The sequence below is a fragment of the Micromys minutus genome (assembly GCF_963924665.1).
Source record: "Micromys minutus genome assembly, chromosome: 16".
Taxonomy (NCBI): Eukaryota; Metazoa; Chordata; class Mammalia; order Rodentia; family Muridae; genus Micromys; species Micromys minutus.
In genome coordinates, this window is record NC_137985.1 from 38,125,394 (window position 1) to 38,144,384 (window position 18,991).

The 18,991-nt window shown below is 42.2% G+C and overlaps 2 protein-coding genes across 4 annotated transcripts in view; both read right to left on the minus strand.

Annotated features, from left to right (window-relative positions):
- Positions 1 to 1,028: 1,028 nt before the first annotated feature.
- Positions 1,029 to 7,579, minus strand: ATP5MG (ATP synthase membrane subunit g). Its single transcript, XM_080930685.1, has 3 exons — positions 7,448 to 7,579; positions 2,606 to 2,766; positions 1,029 to 1,220 (listed from the first exon to the last, which is right to left on the minus strand). The coding sequence occupies exons 1-3, from the start codon at positions 7,497 to 7,499 to the stop codon at positions 1,122 to 1,124; spliced, it is 312 nt and encodes a 103-aa protein (XP_080786811.1). The 5' UTR covers positions 7,500 to 7,579; the 3' UTR covers positions 1,029 to 1,121.
- A 4,768-nt stretch (positions 7,580 to 12,347) lies between these two features.
- UBE4A (ubiquitination factor E4A) overlaps positions 12,348 to 18,991 on the minus strand; it is a 37,281-nt gene continuing 30,637 nt past the window's right edge. For all 3 annotated transcript variants that reach the window (XM_080930682.1, XM_080930680.1, XM_080930681.1), the window contains 4 exons: positions 18,737 to 18,917; positions 17,665 to 17,812; positions 16,234 to 16,391; positions 12,348 to 12,603 (listed from right to left, as the gene is read on the minus strand). In XM_080930682.1, the coding sequence (XP_080786808.1) occupies positions 12,477 to 12,603; positions 16,234 to 16,391; positions 17,665 to 17,812; positions 18,737 to 18,917 (614 nt within the window). In that variant the 3' untranslated portion in view covers positions 12,348 to 12,476. The remainder of the gene's footprint in view (positions 12,604 to 16,233; positions 16,392 to 17,664; positions 17,813 to 18,736; positions 18,918 to 18,991) is intronic.

Below are 18,991 nucleotides of genomic sequence, written 5' to 3' on the forward strand. Positions count from 1 at the left end.
CTCTACAGTCCTTTGCTCTGCAATTTAAATGACATACTTCCAGAAACAGGGTGACTTTAGTTTGAATCACTTGTGCTCCTGTATTTTCAGAGGAGCAGACTCCATAAAGACCTTGCCGCTCATCTCTAGAAGTGCTGTATCACTTCATTAAGGTATAGAAGCTGTGTTCCAATTGCAGGATGTAACTGTGGGATTAAAAGGACAAAAGCTAAACACTACTACTGAAGGAACATGACTGTACTGTGGCCCAGATGACTTTTACAATGTATAACCAACCATCTTATCAGTGGCAAAGATTAACAATGGGCTAGAATCACACCTGAGCCAACCAGAGACTGCAGGGTCTGCAACAGTGGTCACATCCTCATGAGCTGCTCCACAGACTGATGCTAATCACTGTTTATTTTAGCCAGTTAGCTTTAAATCTGGAGAAGGGGCTGGGGAGATGGCTCGGTGGTTAAGAGCACTGACTGCTCTTCCAGAGGTTCTGAGTTCAATTCCCAGCAACCACATGGTGGCTCACAACCATCTGCAATGGGATCTGATGCCCTCTTCTGGTGTGTCTGAAGATAGCTACAGTGTATCTTCAGACACTGTATATAAATCTTACGTATTTATATACGTAAGATAAATCTTTAAAAACAAACAAAAAAATCTGGAGTGAGCTTCCCAACTACTAGGCTTACGGACATTTTTGGGGGGGGGGTGGCGGGGTGGGTGGGGAAGATGGACGTTTCTCTGTGTAGCTCTGGATGTACTGAACTTGCTCTGTTGTCCAGGGTGGTCTCAGAGATCACCAGCCTCTGCTTTCTGAGTGCTGGGATTACAAGTGTGTGCTACCACTACCTGGCTTTGAATTTAAATATTTTTCATGTACCAGGTTGATATATTCACATCTGCTTTTCCTAATTGCAGGTTAAACAGACACACACTTACACCTGTACCAATGTAACAAAGCCAAAGACAACTCGACTTACTCTCAGGAAATACTGTTAGTGTGCAGTATTTGACAGAGAACACACTGTTATTCACAGCTAGGACTTTATTCAGATTGCAGTCTCATTACACATGGTCCAAGAATATTCAAATAAGAACTTAAATCAGAAGCTAAAGATTGGTCTTCAAACATTATAGCCAACAATGCCACGTTTGCCTATGATCTCTCCGATATAAAACCACATCCACACCTCAGTGGCCACCAAGCCATTCAGCACAGCTTCCTGGAAAAGAAAAAGCACAAATTTTAAGGCACTTTAAAAAACAAACAAACAAAAAACTGTTTCCTCTCAGGATTACAGAAAATGTAAGGATGCTATTTAAAACTACAGAACAGCTTTAGTCCAAGATAGGAATTACTAATATTCAATGCTCAACTTCTGAGAACCTTGACCTTTCAATTTTGTGAGGTAAACGGGTCTGAGCTCATAAACTATTTCAAAGAGATCTTTAAAGGCCTGAACTGGTTTAACCCTTTCATTATTATTTAATGAGACACTTTATGGGCCCTAAAAGAACCCACATCCTGGAAGTGGCTCACACATTAGACAGGGCATTCATAGGAAGGCTTCTCTCTGAACAGACACTTCTGTCTAAGATGAAGGACTGTCTTCTTCCTTCTTTCACTACCATTTGGTTTAATTTTTCCAAGTGTTCAGTATTCATGTTATGTTCCTGACCAACAAACAAAACAAAACAAACAAAAAATAAAAGCAAATCACACATGGTTCTACAACACATTGTTTTGTGCAAATACTAACTCAGAAGTTCACACTCAAGTTGGGGGAAAAAACCCTTCTATAAACAAACTAGACCATTTTACTACTATTAATAAAAGCATTTTTGGAGGTCATTTTCCTCCTTCAGATAGACCAGGGGGCACTGAAGTCTCCTGACTGGCACCCTTCCCTAGGCAAAGGTTATGGCCACAGCAGTTACTAGACATCAGGTGTACTTAAAAATCAAGTTCCAGTTCTTATAGCCTTTAATCTACATGAAATGTGAAAACCCAGATTTTGGCATTTTGCTCCCCCTAATAACTCTAGATGTCATGAGCTGAAATGGAGATAATTCTAGGACCAAAAAGAAAACAAAGCCCTGGGCTGGAGAGATGGCTCAGCGGTTAAGAGCACTGACTGTTCTTCCAGAGATCCTGAGTTCAAACCCAGCAACCACACGGTGGCTCACAACCATCTGTAATGTGATCTAATGCCCTCTTCTGGTGTGTACCTGAAGACAAATAAAGTGTATGCATATAAAACAAATAAATCTTCTGAAAGAAAACAAAGCCCTAAAACTGTATCAGCATGTTATAATATACTAGATGACATTAAAAAGGAGCGTGAGGTGCCCAGTTACTCAGGACACTCATCTTTTTGCTCTACAACCACAACTAGACCAAGACAAAGAACAGCTGGGTTACTTCTATCCAGATGACAAAATGAGAAAAGAAAATGTCTTTCCTTGGCAGCCAAAAAAGAGATAATCTCTCATTATGTTGCAGTTTGCCTTATTGGAAAATACATTTATTAATCAAAAGAACTGGAAATAGCTCCAGGAAAGACATTTTTCAATCACAAACATAATTTTTCATTTAGCATATAGTTACCTTAACTGTAAGGTGTCTGAAGCTACCAGTTTTAGCACTCTGGATTATTTTTTTCACGCTCTGAATAGCTGTAGGGATTTCACCAGGGGTTGGGGGAACCAGCTCAACCTTGGCGTAGTGCCAAAATGTGGCCAATCGAGGCTTCGAGTAAGTCACGGCAGCTGGAAAACAAAACAAAACAAAAAACCCAGGATGAACTCACTAGAGACGGAGAGAAGCAGATGTGTGGGCTGGACACAAATATTTATTCATGTATCACATCCACTCATTGCTTGGACTGAATGTGCACCCAGTGTGAAAGTCAGAGCTGCTGCTCCCTGGTAACAAGAGGCTTTTAAAGATGCAGAGCACCTGTGTCACAGGGACACTCAGCCAGGCAGGAAGCTCTAAGCTTATTATGTCAGTTAATTATGTCAGGACTCACCAGTGGCCAGCTAGTACTGTTATTCACCTTTGAATGGCAAATCTAATTAAGTGTAAAGTTACTCGTAGCTAGATTTGCAAACAAAGACAGAAGCATATTTTTCTTTGTAGAAACACCAGATTTTGAAGAGAAGGGGGTCCAGAAGGGGAAGAAGCTATGTAGAATAGCATTAACAATAAGATTTGAGACTCATCACAATATTGGCCACAAGTCCAGATGGAATTATACCGTTAGTATCCATTCGTTTTTGGCATCCTTAGTGATACATGCTGATTTAAATCTCTCACCAGAGTACAGCTGCTCCCCTTGCAAACAGTGTACTCAGTAAAGATAAAATTTACATGTATTGGTAAGAACAAACAAAACTAGAATTTGTGCTGGGTGGTGGTGACTCACGACTTTAATCCCAGTACTGAGGCAGAGGCAGGCAGAGCTCTGTGAGTTCAAGGCCAGCCTGGTCTACCAGTGAGTTCCAGGACAGTCAAGGGAACAAAGAAAAACTCTATCTCAGAAAATAAAACAAAACATCCCAGAACTAATATTAAGCTGAAATTCCTTGATGTAGTCATTATTCCAAATCAATACAGGGTCTGGGAATGTAGCTCAGTGGTAGTGCAAGTACAAGATCTTGGATGAAGTTAAAGCAGACAGCCACAGAAACATATAGAAACAGACATGTATGGTGAGGGGGCAGGAATCTGATGCTGCTGGGTTAGGTTTACATATATGTACATAGAGGGGCACAAAAACCAGAGGGGCCTCAAATTCCCAGAGATTACCTGCCTCTGCCGCCATCACTTGGCTTATTTATTTATTAATTAAAAAAAATTGGGGGGGGGGGGTGCTGGAGAGATGGCTCAGTGGTTAAGAGCAGTCGGTCTTTCAGAGGTCCTGAGTTCAATTCCCAGCAACCACATGGTGGCTCACAACCATGTGTAATGGGATCTGATGCCTTCTTCTGGTGAGTCTGAAGGGAGCAACAGTGTACTCACATATTTTTAACTACTGACCCATCTCTTTAGCCCTAGAAACAAGTATATTATATTTCAGATTAACATGTAATTATAGATATGTGTCTGAATACCTGCTGTGCTGGCTAGTTTTCTGTCAAATTAATGAAAGCTAGAGACATTTGGTAAGAAAGAACCTCAACTGGCTGGGTAGTGGTGGTGCTCACCTTTAGTCCCAGTGCCCAGGAGGCAGAGGCAGGCAGGCATTACCTCTGAGTTCGAGGCCAGCCTGGTCTACAGAGTGGTTCCAGGATAACCAAGGCTACACAGAGAAACCCTGTCTCATAAACAACAACAACCACCCCACAAAAAAAACTCAAAAAACCAAAACCAAAACCAAAAAAGGAACCTCAACTGGGAAAATGCCCCTACCAGTTTGGCCTGTGGTGCATTTTCTTGCTTGGTGACTGATGTGAGAGGATCCAATTCATTCAGGGTGGTCCACTCCTAGGCTGGCGGTCCTAGGTGCTATAAAAAGCAGGCTGGACAAGCCACGGGGAGCAACCCAGCAAAGGACACTCGACTCTAGGTTCTTACCTGAATTTCAAACTGTAAAAATGAAATAAACCCTTTCCTCCCCAAGTTACCTTTGGTCACGGTGGTTTGCTGTTGTTGTTTTAAAGATTTTGTTGGGCTGGAGATGTGGCTCAGTGGTTATGAGCTCAGACTGCTCTTCCAGAGGTCCTGAGTTCAATTCCCAGCAACCACACGGTGGCTCACAACCACGTGTAATAGGATCTGATGCCTTCTTGTGTGTCTAAAGAGAGTGTTAGTGTACCCACATAAAATAAATAAATAAACCTAAAAAAAATGCAGAATTCCAGTTTAAAAAAAAAAAAAAGGATTTCATTTATTTTATGTATGTGAGTACACTGCCACTATCCTCAAACACACCAGAAGAGGGCATTTGGTGTTTTATCACAGCAAAAGAAACTAAACTCAGACACCAGTTCACTGAGAGAACTTTGAAATGGACTCTAGCAGTAAGGAACAAACCCAGAACCTAGACAGTAATCTGTGAATTCCATTGTTTAATAGAGCCAGTGCTATGTACAACTGAAATAACAGACAAGAGGGAGGGAAGGCAGGAGGGAGGGAAGGAGAGGGAGGTTGGAAGGAAGAAGAGAGGGGGAGGGGGAAGGAGAGAGAGGGAAGGAGGGAGGGGGAGAGAGAGGGAGGAAGAGAAAGAAGGAGAGGGAGAGAAATGGAGTAGAGACAGATCTTTCTCACAGAATTCCACTTAATGTATGTAGAAAATGAACACACCCGCCACTCTAACAGAAAACCCTCCTGCTCTGGTTACTTGCTTGGAAAGAATGGGTGTAGACACATAAGGCTGGTCACTACCAGTACGGAATTGTAATGTTCGTTTCTGAGGGGTGGGGAATGAAGGTGGAGGTAGATTTGCTGAGAATTCCAGGAGAGGGAAGTATGCACATGAAAATGACTAAAATTTGTTATATAAATGTATGAAACCACCCAAAAAGAAGAGGTGCCAAAAGTTCGAGCAGTAACCTCACACTGGAAGACTTTCAGATCAATAGATGGGTACGCACATCACGGTCACTTAATATGTCATCAGGGCGATCCGTCAAAATCCCTAATTCCAGGCTAATCATTAGGGAAACCAAGATAACCAGTTTGGAGAACATTCTTCAGGATATCTAGACAGACACCTCCAAGTGGCCAAATCATGAAAGCAAAGATCAGATATAAGGAAGGGGAGACTGGGGACACAAGACAGCTAGTTGTAAGGTTGTCCCTAGATCAGAATATACACAGACTCAGAGTGGAAAAAAAGCTGGTGAAGTCCACATAAAACTTACAGTTTAGTTAAGAAAAACAAAAACAAAACAAAACAGACCTTGACCTTTCTGGGGAAGTATGATAATAAAATTACCGACTTCTTTCTTCATGCCGTAGGGAACTAAGAGATGGAGTCAGCAGTCTGACCAAATACTTTTAACGTTCACATTTAATACACAAGCCTATACAATAGAGCAAAGTCTACCATCATTCCGTTCCTCAGAGTCTCCCAGTACTTCTGGAAAAACAAGTTATCTTACAGCAGTGGAAAGGCTTTATGTGTTTCGTGACCAAATTTACCTTGGCAATGTCTTTTGTTTTGGATTTTATCAATAAAACCAGCCTTAAATTCCTGAATACAAGCTACCTAAGAGATTCGAAAAGTACATAGCTGGGAAAATATTTCCTACAAAATACTAAAAATAGGACCTCAAACCACCAACATTCAAATGTCAAAGCTTTTTGGTTTCATTGGTGTAAACCTGCAGCACTTTGCTGCAGATCACCTAAGGATTTCACTAAAGAAATTCTTTGGAAAACAGCTATTGGCAGCCTAGGTTTTCAAGAGAAGGAACCCAGTATTTATAGATTCTGGCACTTTAAGGGTTTCAATACTCATATTGTCTGGCAAGTGATGAAGGTGAGGAAAAAAAAGTGAATTACTAAATATCCAAACACCGCAAAACAGGTTCGAAAGCTCAAAATTACACATTTTAAAAATTCCACCTTCTAGGGCTGGAGAGATGGCTCAGCAGTTAGGAGCACTGGCTGCTCTTCTAGAGGTCCTGAGTTCAATTCCCAGCAACCACATAGTGGCTCATAACCATCTGTAATGGGATCCCATGCCCTCTACTGGTGTGTCTGAAGACAGCTACAATGTACTCATATAAATAAAATAAATCATTAAAAAATATGCCACCTTCGATTCACATTTTATAACCAAATCTCAATATTTAGAAACCTGACCTTCAGCTTCTTACTACAATACAGCAAAGAAAATGTAAACTTAATCTCCTGCTTCAGAAATACAATAATTTCTGCTACTCAGAAGAGAATTGTATCGATATACAATACACTGCTCAAGCTTGTCTACCAGTAATTTCAAACAAAACAACCCCACGAATGCCAAACCACCGTTCTGAAGGTTACTGCTGACAGGAATCACTTTCTATGCTGACTGGGGCGGGGATATTGATCCCCGCGTTCCAAATTCCCTTTGTCGGACGCAGAATTCTCTAGGATCTGACCAGGATGGAAAGCAAACATAGCTTTAATTAAAAAATTCTGATGATTTTCAAATACTTCGCCGAGACCCCGGCCAGCTATGAGGTCTGATGTGTGACCTCTCCCCTGTTACGGTCCGCCCCTTCCCAGCTCTCCCGGCACCGTAAGGGGGTCTTATGGCGATCGCAGCGGAGTGAGGCCCGGCAGAATCACGCGACCCACTTCCCGGCCGCGCTCGTGCGCCCTAAGCAGCCGGGGGCCAAGCAGGCGAGGCTGCAGTTTTACAGTTGCCTTCCGGAGGCTCTCCCAACGCCCGCGGGCCCCTTGGGGCCGAAGCACAATCGCCCCCCTCGCGAACCTCCCCCGGGCCGCGCTCACCGGCCACCATCGACGGTGCCTTCTCTGCGAAGTTACGGATGAACTTGGCCATGGTCTAAGGTGGAAGGTACGTCTCCCCAACCACCGGCTGAATGTCACCCCCGGAAGGACCCGCAGCAGGACCTCTTCCCCACTTCCAAAATCAGGCTGCCCCTCACTGCGCCTGTTTAAAATAAATAGGCATCGCTTTTGTGTTTGTGGCATCTCATTAGTCAGTTTATTTTGTTCAGCACAAGTAAAAAACGCAGATATAAAAAAAATGAGGCAAGATGACACGCGGAGACTAATATGATTCCTCAGGAAATAGGCATTGCTTGGGACAGCTATTCATGGTGGACCGGAAGATCGTTGAAGTGAGGAAATGCGCATGCGTTATCGATTTTCTTGGCTTGATCTCCTTATTAGTTTGCGGCAGTTTCGTAGCTTTCCAGAAAACGTGGAAAATCGAGGCTGAAGGGCTTCATAAGATATTTGTGGTCCGATATGTTCGTTTTAAAGGCATAGCTGGTCAAAGACCAAATAGGAGCTTTAAGGGTCCGTTACACTGTGTGACTCACCAATCAACGACTTCTTTAATTGACTTTATAATTCCGTTTTCCTCCGCAGCCAGCATCAGAATTGGGATCCAATCCGGGTTTTCAAACCAGGAGCTGTGTGGACAGAGGAAGAAAGTCATGTGTTTTGAGGGTGTGCACTATACCAGGCATTTGTAATTCGGTGGAAGCATGTGTTGGGTATTGTCCCTTTAGAAACCAAGATTTCTAAATAGTTATATAAGGAGTATTAGTTGCAAGATAAATACAGAAAGGAACATAAGATTAGGCCTGGGGCTGATCTAGAAAGACGTAGAGAGATCCTTGGTGTGTAAGAAAACACACAAATTCCAAAGGCTTGTAACTTTGACATTATGAATGAAAACAACACCACCACCAAAACAGGAAACCCAAAACTATGCAGGAAAGTGACATTTGATGAGACCAAGTTCTGGAAAAGCCAAATCTTTAGAAGTAAAACTGATGGGATGGTTAGGTAAAAAGAAAAGCTAGAAGTGGGATCAAGGAATCAAGAGCATTTCAATGAGAGAGAGACAAGCTGCCTTAGACAGTGATGCCAAATTAAAGCAAGAAAGATAACCTAGGGGGTGAAACTCACGTTATACCAACATACAGAAGTCTGAGGACTGGAAGCTACAGGTCAGACTGAACTAGGGTAAGACTATATATTGGGTGAAAGAAAGGCCAACTAATCAGTATGAATATCTGTGACATTAACTAGAAAAGGTTTCAAAACCTTAGAAACCAGACTGCATCAATGAAGAAATATGGAAGCAAAAGAATTTATGTCAGACAACCTAAGAGGAAGGTGGAACTCAGGAGAAAATGAATAAGGACAGGGAGAAAGCAAAGAAGGTAGAGGAGTTCATTTGGGAATGGTGGGACCTCTTCCTTAAATGGGGTGAAGGGAGAAAAGTTTACAAGTGAGGAATCTGACCCATGCCACCTGAGTGAAACATGGGAAGCAAGAGAATTTGGGTGAGAAAGATTACATTTCAGAGTGTCTAGAAGATGAGCTGCTGGGTAGTGGTGAAGTCCACAGGCTCTTGTGGGCTGTCCAGTTGCCTGTAGTTTAGGTATCAGAGGGAAATGAACCTAAGCTGAGATCCTGCATGTCATAGGTATGGAAGCAGAATGACATGGTGGCAAACTATTAAAAGGTCTGTTATTTAGATTGGATAGTGAAGCCATAAAGGAGTATAATTAGAGTAAGAACTCCTTGAGACTTGTCTTCTGAGGACAGACTGAGGGTGCCTCTCTAGAGCAGTGGTTCTCTCAACCTTCCTAATGCTGCCACCCTTTAATACAGTTCCTTGTATTGTGGTGACCCCAGCTATGAAACTATCTTTTGTTGCTACTTCATAGCTGTGACTTTGCTGCTGTTATGAGCTGTAAAAAAAAAAAGAAAAAAAAAAAAAAAAACTTTTCCAATGGACTTAGGTGACCCACAGATAGAGAACCACTGCTCTAAAGGTCTGTGGTGAGGCTGGTTAGGTCAGCCAGGACATACACATTTGCTAATATCTTGCCTTTGAGAAAGTGGCAAAACTGCTAGGTTTTCAGAGGGGCTTCTGAAACTGTCACTAGCCTTTTCTTTCTGTGGTAGTGGTACTGGGATTGGATTTAACAATGTGTATATGCTAGGCAAACGCTACCAAATTTCCCTTTGAAATGTCTTGATAAGATGCCTGGATTGGCTTTGAACTCACTAGGTCGCCTTGCCAGGCCTTGCCCTCCAACCTTCCTGTCAGTAGTGGGATTACAGGTATACCCCACACCAGGCTGCTACTAGCTTTCAGTGCTGTAATAAAGGGATAACAGAGGTGGTAAGTCAGGTGCTCATTTATTAAATAGAAGTTTTGAGCAAACACCCCCCAGGCAAGTCTGACAAAGAGTAACCTTCCTGGAATGTTTCAAATACAGTTGTCGACCAAGTTTGATTTCAGTTCAACCTTTTTGCTGTTCTTCATTTCCTGCTCTAGGGTTTGTTTCTCCCCATTTAGCAGTTAGAGTATGTGCACTAATTCCTCACATGTCAACGGTACCCAGTAGGCTTAGGCTTTGCCCAGTGGCTGCTTAGCAACCAAATCAAATAAAGTAATGAAGCTTTTGTAGAATGTGGTACTAAGCAGCAACTGGCACTTTCACCTGCACCGTTAAGCCGCCTCTCCGTGTCCCTCAATTTTCACACATCCACAGAAAGTTATATTAAACAAATAAACAAACAACCGCTTGAACTCTAAATAATTTTCCAAGGTTAGTATTTGTCTCTTGGTGAGTTATGAGCTGATGAAGTCTTCACTTTTCTTTTGTACTTCAGCAAAGTCTTTATGTCGTTATGTCAGCAAATCTTAATAGATTCACAGCTGCTGCTGAGTTCCAGACAAGACCTTTGACCTTTGCAAATGCACATATTCCTCTTATTGTATCTGGATGGAAGTCCTTAGAGTTTCTTTTTTTGGATGTCTTTAAATTAGTTCACAGCAAGAAAGAAGGCACAGAGGACACTTGGTTTCCTCACCAGTAGTGGCCTAAAGCTACACACTTGCTTTTGTGATTAAAAGTATTCAGCAGCTCTGGTGGTGTCACAGCCATTCATAGAAAAGTATCAGAAGAGCTTAAAAACAAAAGACAAAACACAAACTTGCCAAAAAAGGCTTACAATCTGAAGGTTCTCTCAGAAGCAGAATACAGACAGACACAGGAAGCTCAGAGCTCATCCGCCAGAAAGCTGCTGGGAACAGCTATCTTCTGGAGGGTTTGTACCCATTTTCCTCCAGTAAAACTTGGGTCTTTCTTCATTTTCAAACAAGAGCAAAAAGCACCCTCCCACATTAGCTTTGGGAAAGTTAAGAGCAGCAGGTAGAAGCTTATTTCATATACAGTTCATTCCCAGAGAAGGAAAAGAAAATACTACACACAGGAAATGAAGTTCATCTGAAGAAAAGAAATCCTGTCAACATATACCTAAAGGCCCAGGGACACACTCAATTAGCCTTAATCTTCTGGCGTTTACAGATATGCTGGAGGCGTTCCTGTTCACAACAGGTAACATCTTTTAATAGCCAGAGTGAGATGCTCTCTCTAATCACAACTTTTCCAGTTGATACCAACAAGAAAAAAAATACACTAAGGGCTGCTTATCCCAACTTTTGTTGGAATACTGACGTACTGCTTTAGTATATGTATATTCTTTTGTAACAGTGATGTTTTGTAAAAGAAGCCACAGCTTCTCATCCTTTACACCTCTGGGCTGAGATTGATACTGATATAAAAATATCCCACAAAGGATGAAGCCTCTTACAGCAAAACAGTTGGAGAAGTGGGGCAGAACCACTTATTAACTACCCAGAGATAAGTAGATATTTAAAATGGCTTGGGGGCAAGCTTTTGCTTCAATCTCTACTTTGTTAATTGATAAACTAAGGCTAGATGAGAAGCAGCTCGTAGAAGCCAGGTCATGGCCCAAACACTAGCTATGTACATCGTATAGTTTTCAGGTCTACCTGACTAGAACAAGTGAGAAAACACTGCCACCATACTACATAAATCTTACTCGGGAAGACACAATATGATGTGGCACTCAATTAAATGAGACCAATTTAAAAAAAAAAAAAGGACACAGTATCTGTGTGCTTAACACATACACACCTAGATATACTGCACTGTCCTAAAATTACATTTTCATATAGATACAATATTTATTGCCTATTTTACCAGGCCTAGTCCTTGGAGCACAAAAGAGCAAAGGGCCCAACAGCTTCTTCTTTACTGCAGTCCCGCTTACCACTGTCACTCACTGAAAGACAGCACAGCTACTTTTTTGGTGGTGAGATCCTTTGTGATGGTATCTTTAAGTGACAAGATAATACAGATGTTGTGTAAGATTCCCTCATCCAAAAAATCTACACACACTAAGGTATTTGCATTTATCTGGAAAGTTACTCTGTAACATTACAGAGCTATATAGAAAGGCCAGGTTCTTATGTCCAGACCTTATGGGCCAGTAAATACACTGGACAGTAGGGTTTTTGGATGTTACAGCTGTACTGATGTAGCTGACATCATAGACTTAAGAGCAGTGTTCACTAAAAAAATGTCTGAACAGTACTTGGAAAGGGAAAGAATAAAATGGCAGGACATCTTTGTTGTTGGACTTAATATAATTTAGGGTAGAAAAGGAAACGAGGAATAGGAAAACCAAGGCTGAAAATTAGTGATGATTTATAAAGATGCGGTGAGAATTTCCTGTGAGCCAGGGAAACAAGGTCTTAAGAATCGTAATTATCATAATTTGCACAAGAATAATTTTCTGATTTAAACAACAAAGAATGAAATAACCCCCCCCCCCCCCAAAAAAAAAAAAAACAACAAAACAAAACAAAGAAAGAAAAGGAGAGGATCAGAGCCAGAATGAGAACCACAAGCAACTGTTTACACCCTGGAGCATGTTCACGGTGTACAGTTCACAGTATTTATTCCAGTTGCTCCTTTTGTTGCTTTCTCTCTGCGAGCCAGCGTTGGATTTTTTCTTTCAGTTCTGTGTTTGGCCGGATCTGGTCCATGGTAAGGGGACTTCGGTTAAAAGGATCTGTTTGGTCACTAGGACAAGAAAAGAATGAAAAGTGAGTTACTTCTCAAAGTTCTAAGATCCAAGGCGGAGCATCCCATTTGCCCTGTGACTCAAGACATGGTGCATTGTAACTGTGACTCTGGGGTTAGGGGGAAGAAATGTCTCTACTTCATAATAAACCTTATCCAACTTCGTTCAGAGTTTTGTTTTGTTTATTTTTTTTCAGTGTTTTCACAACGTTTCTCTGTGTAGCTCTGGCTGTCCTGGAACTCACTCTGTAGACCAGGCTGGCCTTCAACACAGAGACCCATCTGCTTCTGCCTCCCAACTGCTAAGATTAAAGATGTGTGCCAACACCTCCCAGCAGTCATTTAAATGTTGGTCGTGGTGGTTTTGGGGTGGGAGAGATGGGTCAGAAGTAAGAGCATTGGATGCTCTTCTTGATAACCTGGATTCAATTTCTAGTACCTATATGGAGTTTCATAACCACCTGTAACTCTAGTTTACAGGGGAGTCAATGTTTTTTTTAAACCCCTGTGAGCACTAGGCATACACATGGTATACCTACATACATAGACAAAATACTCAAATCCATAAGTAAAATAAATCTTTAAAAATGCTATCTTTGTCACCAGCCTTCAGATTTCTCTAAATCAGAAACCCTAGACACCTGTGTTATCATTAATCACCATTTGTGATGGATTTCCCTCTTTTTGAAATGGGGTTTTGTTATGTTGCCCAAATTGGCTTCAAATTTCTAGGCACCAGGCTGGAGAGATGACTCAGCAGTTAAGAGCACCAACTGCTCTTCCAGAGGTTCTGAGTTCAAATCCCAGCAAACACATGGTGGCTCACAACCATCTGTAATGGGATCCAATGCCCTCTTCTAGTATATCTAAAGAAAGCAACAACGTACTCATATAAATAAAATAAATAAATATTAGAAAAAATTCCTAGGCACCAATAACCTTCCTATGTAAATCTCCCATATAGTTGGCACTACAGGAACATCAACAAACCAGGTTCACTACTTGTAATTTTAGTGACAGATTCTTGGAACAGTATAAACTATTAAGAGATAAGGCCTTGTAAGTGACATTTGATTAAATTAACTGACTGCTGTAGAAGGAAATGCAGATTACAGTTCAGTGCTGAGAGTGTAGATCAATAACATAGTGCTGGCTCAGCATGTACAAGGTTCTAGGTTTGATTCCAAGCACTAGGAAAAAAAAAAAAACCAAAAAAAAAAAAAAAAAAAAAAAAACAAAGCTGGGACTAGCAATATGACTCAGTATGTAATGGTGTTTGCTGTCAAGGCTGAAGATCCAAGTTTGATCCCTAGAATCTACAAGGTTCGAGAACTCCTATAAAGCTACCTTACCTCCACACTTACACACACACACACACACACACACACATCCCAAACAAAGGAACAAATAAACAAATGTAATTTAAAAATTGCAGCAAAACCAACAAAGAAAGACCAAGACTAGTTGGGACATAGCTCAGGTGGCAGAGTGAGTGAAATTTTAAACCCGCAACAGGGCTCTGGCAAAGGATCACATCCAAAGACCTTCTAGGCCGGTGTGATCTGGCTGGAAAGCAGACACTCCTTTAATCCCAGGAGCCTGAGGAATGCAGATCTGGGGCAGTGCAGTGCAGTGGAGTCCATTCCTTAGTTCATGCAGGTCAGTGCAGGGCAGCAGAAGCCGGAGAATAAGAGTGAGTCAGAGTATCAGAGCATATTGTCAGAGTTAGTTTGTGACTAAGCAGAACTATTCAGTGAGAAGCTGAGAGAAGCCAGATTATGTACTCCTTGGAGAGGACTTTGGGCCAGAACCGCTGAGTTGATCCAGTCAGCCAGTATTCAGAAAGATCTAGTTGGATCTCCAGTAACATACAAATCAGGAATGGTGGTTCATGCCTGTGATAACAGCACTTAGGAGGGGAACACAGGATAATCAAAAGCTGAGTCCTCCTCAGCCACACGGCAAGTTCAAGCCTGGGCTATGTGAAACCCTGATTCCAAAACAAAACAAGATCCTGTCATACTTCAAAGACTGAGTGACAGGCCCAAGAGCACCAAGCTTCTCACTGACATCACAGCATAGCATCATATGGTAAAAGTGTAAGAATACCAAATGAAACATAATTCATTTTTAAATATTAAAAAATTCCTCACATTTCAGTCAGCTTATGTCTATTTTAAATAGGCACCATGGTCCCTTTCTCTCCTTTTTAAAGAGAGAGGTAGGGGGCAAGTCAAGCAGTGGTGCACTTGTCTATAATCTAGCCCTTGCTTGATAAGCAGGAGGATCATGAGTTCAAGGTCATTCAGCTACGGAGTGAATTTGAGGACAGTCTGGGCTACATGACATCCTGTCTTTAAAAAAATGGGAGCGGGCTGTAGAGATGGCTCAGCGATTTAGAGCATTGACTGCTCTTCCAGAGGTCCTGAGTTCAATTCCCAGCAACCACATGGTGGCTCACAGCCATCTATAATGGGATCTGATGCCCTCTTCTGGTGTGTCTGAAGACAGCTACAATGTATTCATATAAATATAAAAATAAATAAATCCTTTTAAAAAATAATGGGAGCAGGGTAGGTAGCTGGGTGTACTGGTGTTTACCGGTAGTCCTAAGTCAGTTACGACTTACTGCTGAAGCAATAAGACTGCTTGAGCTTAGGAGTGTGAGGCTAGCCTGTTTAACACAGCATGACCCTATCTCAAAAATAAATAAGTAACAAAGCTGGGGACTGCAAAGCTGGCTCAGCAGTTGACAGGACACGCTGCTCTTGTAGGGGACCTAGGTTTGGTTCCCAACATCCACATGGTGACACAATCATCCACAATTCCAATTGCAGGGGATCCCATGACTTTTTCTGACATCTGCAGACATCAAGCATGTACTGCACAGATGTGCATGTGCCCAGTGCTCAAACACATTAAGAACAGTCAACTGACTGTAGGGGCCACAGCATAAAACTCCAGTTACCAGTGTCCCTTTCTCAAGCTGCAGACTACCCTTCTAAAAGTGAAGGTGAGGGCTGTGTGGGCACTGGCTAGCTTCCACTTACCTCTGCTTTCCTGTCTTTTCTCTGGACATCTGCAGGGTGACTGTCCAAACAGCACTCATCTTGGTGAGTTTATGGTACACAAACTACCACACCCGAATACAAATGCAGTAACTGAAGGGAGTATAAAATCTGAGCTACTCTCCCCCCAACACCTCAAGCCCATGTTTGATATTTTTACAATTAAAATAAGTTCAGGTTAGAGCATATTTCATGTTGAGATACTTTATACTGTGGATAAAATGATTTTCTTTTGTTTTTTGAGATAGGGTCTCATTATGTAGCTCTGGCTGCCTATAACTTGCTATGTAGACAATGATACTTCAAAGTTATGGCAATCCTCCTGTCTCTGCCTTCTAAGTGCAATTCCAGGCTCCTGTCACCATGCCTGGCTAAGATTACTTAAGAAGGGAAGAGCTAAGAGCTATTTCTTTCATCTTTAAAGTCATAAACAGGTGATATCAAAATGCTACACTAATGAGTCTACTGCATGGGGAACCTGCTGTGCAGAGTGCTTCAGGGAGAGCAGACATATGAAGCTACCACAGCTGTGCTCCTGAGGCAGCTCTGTGGGCCCGCATACCTGAGTAGATGCCTGGCAATGGTGGATCTGTCCACAGTGACTCTGGAAGATGGAAGCACCACAGGGTCAGACATCAGTGTGCTCATGATGGGATCCAGGAACTCATCACAGGCATCTGCATATGTCTCCTCCTCTTGTTGTTGGAGGTCTGCAAGAGACTGAGGCGACCACAGCTAAAGTGAGCTCACAGTGCAGCTCTCAGACAGCTTAGTTAACTACTACACCTTAATCTTGGTCATCAATAACCCTCCACAGTGATGCACATCACTTTGTCTTTTCAAAGACAAGCCCAAGATCACATTTCAGAGTTCAGCTGCTAGGAGTCATGGCTGAAGGGGATGTTTTTAAACTTTCTGGTGTGAATTCTGGCATTTAAAAGCGGAGAGGGTGTGAGGCTGAATAATAATAATAATAAGCCACTCACACAACCTGTGCCCGAAAGCAATTTCTAGTATAAGCAGGTTCAGAAATTAAAAAGTGCTCTGACATTTGACTCTGGTAAACACTTCCTTATGGCTTTATTCGGCAAAGCTATAGGCCAACATCAAGCCCAGCCCAATGAAAAAAAAAAAATTCAGTTGGGTGGTGGTGGCACACACCTTTAACCAGCACTTGAGAGTCAAAGGCAGGCAGATCTCTGAGGTCAAACCAGCCTGGTCTACAGAGTGAGTTCCAGGATAGCCAGGGCTACACAGTGAAATCCTGTAAGAAGAAACTCACTGACAAATGACCGACACCTGTAAAGAAGGTATGGGTCTCCCCCCCCCCTTTTTTTGTTTGTTTTTGGAGCCGGTTTCTTTGTGTATCCCTGGCAGACCTGGAACTCAGAGATCTTCCTGCCTCTGCCTCCCAAGAACTGGGATTAAAAACATGTGTCACTACTACCCAGCCTGGAAGGTTTTCTATTAGACGTCTATGCCACATATTTTTCCTTTCCTCCACTCCTAATGGAGTCTTACCACTGTCCAACTACTTACCTTTGCTCGGTTTTTACTGATTTTGAGTTAGAAATTCATGTTGCCTAAGGTAGCCTTGAACTTGGAATCCTCTTGCCTCAGTTAGATGAGCGCTAGGTTATGGCCAAGTACCACCAAGCCTTGCCCTTCCTTCTGAATTTTAGTCCAAAAAGCTCTTTTGCATCAACACTAGGTTTTCAAATCTTTCATAACACTGGGACATAAATAGTCTAAATAAAGACTTCACAAATGCACATTCTTTTCACCTGGTAGAAATATCTTCAATTTCTGCCCTTATTCTTCCTGGGCAGGGGTGACATTTAGTAAAATGGCTGCTCCAGTCATTGCCTGACTAGGAGGAAGTGTGTTTCTAATTCCTCTAGGCAGCACCCCTTTCCTCCTGGAACTAGGGCAAAAGCAGCAGCGTGGAGTTTCTTACTGAATATGTGAGAAAACAAGTTGTCCTCTTCCTCACCTTGATTCTCTCTGCCAAGTTACTGAAAGCCACGATCATATTCCCGGGCTTATTGATTTTCTTCAGGACTCGGACTGTCTGTGCAAAGAGAGTAGGAGAATAGGAACGTCCGTCCTTGGGCACAGTGGCACAGAAATTCTCCTCATCCCTGAAAGGTCAGAGTTAGAAGGAAACTGAGCATCAGAGCACAAGTCAATGTGGAGAGAGAGAGAGAGAGAGAGAGAGAGAGAGAGAGAGAGAGAGAGAGAGAGAGAGAGAGAGAGAGAGAGAGAAGAGAGAGAAAGCTAGCAGACAGGCTCTAGACAATCATCCCAGCACTTCCAAGCCACTGATGTGCTTTTCAACCAGAAAGGCATTTTATCTTGTGTGTATGTGTATCTGTGTGTGATATGTGTGTGTGTATATAATGTGCATGCATAAGTGTATTTGTATGTATGTGAAGGGCAGAGGTCAATGCTGGGTGTCTTCCTCAATTACTCTCCAGACTGTTTTTGAGATGTGGTCTCTCACTGGTCCTAGAATTCATCAGTTTTGTTAGGCTGAATGGCCAGTACCCTTCAGAAATCTTCCTGGATTTTGCTGTCCCAGTACTGGGATTACAGTGCATGCTTCCATATGCAGCTTTTTAGGTAGGTTCTAAGGATCTGAACGCAGACCTTGTCTATGTGGCAAGCATTTTACTACTGAGCCATCTAACTTTCTTTCTTCTTCCTCTGTTGGTTTTGTTTGTTTTTGTTTTAAGACAGGTTTCTCCATGTAGCTCTGGCTGTCCTTGAAACTGATTCTGTAGATCTGGCTAGCTATTAAGCTATTCCATGGCCATAAAATATTTTCACAAAAGTAGTATAACCAATAATGTTTATCCTTGCATAGATCAAGGCAGAATGTTGGAAATCCTGAATAACATCCAGTAGCCCAGGTAAAATATCCTATTTAAACCATGGAGGAGTCCTAATCTATCAGCTAGAAACAAGCCTGCTTTTCCCCACTATTTCCACTCAATAGCTCACCAGCCATTCTGCTATCAAAATATTAGCACCCCCATGGCTTGCCCAACGCCAATCTCAAATACCCAAGATTTAAGTAGATCGTGCAGATGTCTGATACAAGCTGCTGAGGCTTGAAGTCAAATTCGCTGAAGTCCTTGACTTTGAGAGCACCCATCTTGGGGCCAACAAGGTGCTGCAGGAAGTAGTTCAGCATGGAGATGATGCGCTCGGCCAGGAACGGGTGCACAAACAGTGACTTGATCTCTGGAGAAAAGCCAAAGTCTCAAAACTCAACCATCCGTAATTTTCTCCTTACATCTAATTTTATTGGAGACCTT